The 6,613-nt window shown below is 43.6% G+C and overlaps 1 protein-coding gene across 1 annotated transcript; it reads right to left on the reverse strand.

Annotated features, from left to right (window-relative positions):
* Positions 1-6,292, reverse strand: LOC127371869 (probable transmembrane reductase CYB561D1). Its single transcript, XM_051415055.1, has 4 exons — positions 5,962-6,292; positions 5,429-5,767; positions 3,269-3,306; positions 1-1,015 (listed from the first exon to the last, which is right to left on the reverse strand). The coding sequence occupies exons 2-4, from the start codon at positions 5,583-5,585 to the stop codon at positions 509-511; spliced, it is 702 nt and encodes a 233-aa protein (XP_051271015.1). The 5' UTR covers positions 5,586-5,767; positions 5,962-6,292; the 3' UTR covers positions 1-508.
* Positions 6,293-6,613: the final 321 nt, after the last annotated feature.

Raw genomic sequence — 6,613 nt, forward strand, 5'->3', positions numbered from 1 at the left:
TATTTCAACATGAGGTCGCAGATAAAAGATGTTGTTCTTTAAACAAGGTGGATATCAGAAGAACTTGTGGCTCCTGCAGCAGCGTATACCATCGTTTCACAATGGCATCGCTCGTAGAAAGTCTAGCTTGGATGGCTACGATAGTATGGCTAATAATCTAAATCCTCTATTCAGAATATGAACGGCATTTCTACTTCCAGAACCTCACCGTTGAGCTCTATACCCTCCAATGAGTAACTTCAGTCCAGAATTTCAATCATTTGAGTGTTTGTTGAGACAAATCGTTAGTGAGCCGAAAATCAAATGTGGCAGGCAGTGCAATTACATTCCAGGCTTCCAAACGCCCCTTCAGATACCTGTGCTGTAAGACTGTGTATGGGACTACCGGCATGTGAAGCTGTCTAATTATTTTATCCTGAAAGGATACTTTTGCTTCCATCTGATTCTCGGAGTACAATGTCAATGCAATATGGCCACCGAGCGAATAAAGCCTCATGCTATGTGCCACCTAGCTGGTGATTTTCTTGCGGGGCAGGTAGGCATTAGTGATCTGGTTCATCACTACCAGGGCGGGGAAGAGGGGCAGCAGGAAGAAGGCCCACCAGGCTACCCCTTTTACCGTGGCCTGGAACCAGTCTGAGAACATGGCCGACACCACGGTTACCGTGGCCAGCAGGTAGACCACCAGGCCACAGGTGGCGTGGTACAGCTTCAGCCTCGGCAGAAAGGAGGAGAGGCGGAGCAGCTTGGGGAAGATCACGCAGATACCGCAAGACGCTTGGAGCACGGTGGCGGCCAGGGTGCAGATGCCCAGCCAACTGTGCCAGGTGACCAGGTGGGAGTGCTCTGACACGTTCTTGCTGGCCACTATGAAGCCCAGCCCAGTGGCAGCGGCTATCAGGACCAGAGCCTGACAGAACCAGTGGAGACGGACTTTACCCTTCCGAGATTTGAAGCAGAAGGGGGATCCTTCAGCCGAGAAGAGGAGGATGCCTTCAGTCATACACAGGCAGTACTACAGAGGGAAGCAGGAGAAAGGTGTTCATTAAGGTGTTTACACTCTTTGTTAGCTAAGCAGGCAGACACTGTGTGTAAAGGAACACAAAACAAGATTTCTGGGTAAGAAAATACAAGACCAGGTGGAGGCAAAGACACCACAAGCATAATTTCTGCTGGTTATAATAACACAGTATTCCACCACTGAACATAGACGCCAACTCCTGTAACGTTTGATAAACACTACAGTGACCAGCTGTCTCAGCTGCATTTTGAGCTTTACTGAACACAACTAGGCTTCATTATTAATAAATGAAGGAATGACTAAATGAATAAATGAGTGTGTGTGGTGGTTAACAAAGTGAGTGTCCTAAATAGGCTTCTATTGTATGTGCTTTGAATTCATTTCTGTGGAAGACAATCAACACATCAATCACAGATTAACAGCTCAAAGGGGAGAGTTGTTCCTGACGGGGGAGGCATGATGTTTGCACAGTAACTTATCACGGCTGACGGACTGTGATGACGCATCACGACCGACTCATCACGCCGTACTGCCACAAGGCATGACAGAGAACACCCCAACACCAACCTGTGAGCCATTTCAGTAGCTTATTCTAGGTCAGTTTGTAACACAATATGTGACGCAGTGATGCAACGCAGTCATTAGTGTCAGCACTCCCTCCCATCTATTATTCACAGTGGAAAGAAGGAGACACAGAGACCAGAGGGCGTGAATGTAAAGGTACGCCAAGTGCTTATAGGAGAGTTCATTTTCAACTGAAGAAATACTCATTAAAATCACACCTGTTTTCACACATGATCTGTTTGTGTCAACACAGGACCGGGTATCACATGATTACTGTCTTACCTTCCTAGCTTTATACTGACTGAAAGACGTGCCTGTAGTAATATGTTCATCTTTAAAGGTTACAAAATTCACTTGCCACTTGACTAAAGCACGAGCATCTCAGACCAAAACAATGGGCTCTACGGCGAAACCAGTATTTTTACCCAGTAGATAATATATTCAAACTGGACAGAAACAAAAACTCACCAAAAAATGTATTTTTTAGTCTTTCCACAGTCTTTTCAACAATTACCACCATGGTTTGGTCAAAATAAACCCTTCATTTACTGGAAAGAGCTGGACGCAATGTAACATTATTCCTTAGGGACAAATGCGCCCGTCAATTTAAGTCCACTAACAGTTGTTGTTGCCACTGACAGACTCCGTGTCTGACAACCTTATGGAAAGGATCCCTACAGAGATAGACCTTTAGTTTAACAAGAAACAGCCGTAATATCACTCTCCACCAGACTCCATAGACAAAAACAGCCATTTAACCTCCCATATTATCATATTATTGTAGCTTCATTCAAAGTGGACAGAAACAAAATAAAACTCACCAAAACTGTCTTTGTAATTTATAATGATCCAATTTGATCATTGATTGACTATGAAGACTTTACTATGTTTAAACCTGAAAATAAAAAAATTTTCAGAGGGGAACCCTTAAGACAAAAAGATTGGCAGTGTGTGCATATATTGTGGGATTCCTTGACATGAAAAAGTTTGGGAACACGTGGATGTTTTTCACAGTTTCCGCGACACAACTGCAATTTGCCGTACGTATCCCACAAGGATACTGAGAGGAGGGACAAAGTCTGCTAGTTGTAACACAATTTTAAATCATCATCTTTCCTCCCTACATCATGTTATAAACATCTTAACATAAAATACATAAATGTGAAATGATCGGTTATCTTATCTGTATGGGCCACAAGGAGCAGGTAATTATTGGTTATCGGCTGACAAAAATCCAAATTGTGCATCCCTAATTGCTTATTTACTGAAATAATGCTGCATCTAAACACATACAGCACTGCAGCTCTACATAGAAAACAGAGTAAAGGGAATTGACCAGTCAACTGGGGACAGCTTCTGTAATTGGGGTAGTAAAGGTAGTAGTAGTAGTAGTAGTTAAGGTTGTGGTTAGGGTTAGTCACCAGGAAATTAAAGTCTCCAAAAGTGACATAAGTAATGTGTAGGACTGTCAAGAGACTGATGTAAGCTACACACCAGCTGACATCAAAACACTGCCAGGGTTAGTCGGAGTAAAAAGTGAGAGGACAACCGAGTGTGCAAGCTGTGACAACTGAAACTCGAGAGGACCTCAGACAACTGTGTGTGTGAGAGCCTTTGTGTGTGTGTGTGTGTGTGTGTGTGTGTGTGTGTGTGTGTGCATAAGAGAGTCATATATGGACTTACTGCGACAGACATACACACTGGATGCCAAGAAAACAGACCTGGAAGAAAGAGAAACACCAGTAAGTATCTTACAATCCAAAACCACCAAAAGAAAATGCATGGCAGTCATCAAACTGTTGGATGATCACAAAGATAACAGTGCCTTCACATCTGAGCAGGAGGTAGGGGAGGTTCAGTTCTTGTCTCGCAGGTTCTCATGGATCCTGGTGGAGCCTCCTGCCATGGTCCTGCTTGACTGCCGTTGCTAATATCACTGATATTATTGTTATTATTATTATTATTATTAATATTATTATTACTACAGTTACTATTATTATTATTGTCACTGCTCATTGTCCCCCATCGTTGTTGTCATTGTCGTCATCATCTTGTTCATGTTCATCATCACCATCAGTCACTACTATTAGTGTAGTTGCTGTCTGTCTCTCTGTCTGTCTGTCTGTCTGTCTGTCTGTCTGTCTGTCTGTCTGTCTGTCTGTCTCTCTCTCTCTCACCCCAACTGGTCGAGACAGACGACCACCCACCTAGAGCCGGAGGATCTGTCCTAGGTTTCTGCCTTTTAACAGGCAGTGTTTCCTTGCCCTTGTCTCCAAGGTCTTGCTCATGGTGGTACTGTTGGGTCTCTGTAAATAATGTTATAAGGAGTTCGGTCTAGACCTGCTCTATTTGAAAAGTGTCCTGAGATAACTTCTGTTATTCAATAAAATTGAATTGAAAAAATTCTTTCCACCTAGTTTCTATTGCTTGCATGCAAACTAAAACCAAAATGATGATCACATGATCCAGAATCTTATAACACAGCTGAAGGAAACAGAAGGAGCAGATTTACGGCTGGCTGCACATTAAATCCGACAATATTTACTGCTCTAATCATCCCAACTGACCTACAGAACAGTTCTGCGGGACGTTTAATTGTTTATCTGTTAAAAACATTAAATTCTATTTCTGCCAATAGATCCTCCAAAATGCCAACCACTGCTGGACCTATAAAAATACTAAACATCAGAGAGATTTGAAAATTCATCCTCAACATTTGTTGTGCTATGGTTTCAGAATGATGAGTTCAAGACTGATTTTAAGGTTCTCTTATTTGTTTTTAAAGCCATACATGGGCAGACACCCCTATACATCACTGCCTCCTAGATCCTCAGAACAACTGTTTCAAACTGTTCCACGATCGAGGTTGGCGGGTAAGGGAGATCGAGCCAGCTCCAGAGCGTCAGAATAGCCTTGTGCTTTCACTCAAACACTGCCCTTCCACTGACACATTTAAGACAAAACTCAAGACATTTAGATTTTCAATGGCTCTTGCTTTTTCTTAGCTGGTTTTAGCAAATTATAATCTTTTATGTTTTTATTGTTTCTGTTTTACATTTATGCAAATATTTGATAATGGCTAACAATAATATTCTTTCTTTCATTACCATTTACTAGTGTTAAAGCTGCAGTAGGTAGTTTTTATACAAATAACTTTTTATCACATTTTCTGAAACTTTCACTATATCCTGACAGACCAACCAGAGCCGAGAAAGATAGAAAAACACTTTGGGTTGGACTGTGTTTGATGCCCTGGGAAGGAGACCCAACTATATTTCTCAGCTCTGATTGGTTGTTTTGGTTCAGGCCCGGTGGATTCTTGCAGATACCATCAGGAGCTCTAGGAGGAGCCAGAGGAACCTGATTGTTTCACAGATGATCCGTCCCATGTTCTACTGTCAGGATATAGTGAAAGTTTCAGTGAATATGACAGAAAGTTACCTACTGCAGATTTAATGTTTCTTTTCTCTACCATTTCAATGTCTTCAATTTGCTATAGACTCCGTACACTTTAATTTGTATAGCACTTTGGGAATAAGTGCATGATAGAACATGTCCCCTGAGCCCTTTTGTCTAAGCCCCGCCCCCAAATGTTCCCATCATCTGGCTCCGCCCCTAAGTCCACCTGCAATAAATCTCTTCTGAAGCATTAAATGCCACACTTTATCTCCACAACGTTATTAGGAGGAGAATACTTTTTTTTTTAAATGAATAAATACAAATAAATTAATTAAAAGCAATTGGTACAATGTAAAGCCATTGAACAACAAGATAACCATCTCAATGAAAATGTTACGGTAGATGAATATGAGTGATGAAATCTGTATCCATAGATCCACTCACTGGTTCCGGGTCTGGACAGCAGGGAGATGATGAGGGTCAGGCCCAGACCGGTGACATGAGCCGCTACCACCGCCGCCCTCCGCAGCCACACATAGAGCCAGTACTCCCGCATCCCCAGCCCCTCTCCCACCGGGCTGTACTCCACATCGGACCGCATACCGCCGCTGAGTTGAGCCACCTGCCCGGCTACCTGCGGACTCCGGAAGCTGCGAAAGGTGCGCTGAAACGGCGAGCCGCGGCGCGTGCTGTGTGGGGACACCGCACGAGCTCCATAATTATTTAGATAGGGAGGAAGAACCGGACAGCCACCGGGCAGACGGGCGAGCTGCTGAACGTGACCTAAAGATACACACAATGACGACACATAGTACTTCCGGTTTGTAGTTTTTTCAAACTCCACGTCTAGTCAGTAACAGTAACAGTCAGTAACAGTCAGAATGTAATAAATGACTACATTTATAAAACATTACAATAAAAAATATATAGGGAATATCCTTCCGCCATGTAATTTCTGTTGTCCTGTTAGTGGTTACCTCTGTCTCCCAAAGTCCCTCCATTTTGGATTGGCAATCTTAGTGCAATGAGTTCAAGGCTGTTTTAAGAGGGTTGGTTGTATGGCTCAAAATCTATTAACTTCCTGTTGTAATGTCGGCCAATTTGCGCCGACTTGACGACAACAAATAGAGCGGGCTGTAATCCCTCCGCAGCAAGTGCGGTCCGACTATGGATTAAAAAGTAGGTCGTCGCAGTGTCACAGGCAGAGACCGCAGCAGCAGCAGCGGCGGCGGAGACTGTGCGGTCCCTCCTCCGGTTTCATACACTACCGGCTAGAGCATCTCCCGCCACATCTTCTGAAAGCAAAGCCCCAGCCCCAGCCCCAGCCCCAGCCCCAGCAGTGCCACAGGCGATGAAAGTGTTACTAAATCATAATGCTCGTGAACCACCAACTCTCTCTACTGACGGCTTTTGTTTTGGTTTCACTTCCTGGTTGGAATCTGCCGAAGAGTGTGAGAAGTGAGATGATTCACTTGTTTCCTGCTTAATTTTAGTGCTGGCTTGGTGTTAGACGGCGGTCTGATTACCTCCTCACATATAATCACTAATAACAATACTTACTTTACCGTCAGTATGAGGGGCAAACCAGGGCAAAGGGCACCATATCATCCAGAGGTTGAATGTGAAGAC

This window comes from Dicentrarchus labrax, unplaced genomic scaffold, assembly GCF_905237075.1.
Source record: "Dicentrarchus labrax unplaced genomic scaffold, dlabrax2021, whole genome shotgun sequence".
Lineage (NCBI taxonomy): Eukaryota > Metazoa > Chordata > Actinopteri > Moronidae > Dicentrarchus > Dicentrarchus labrax.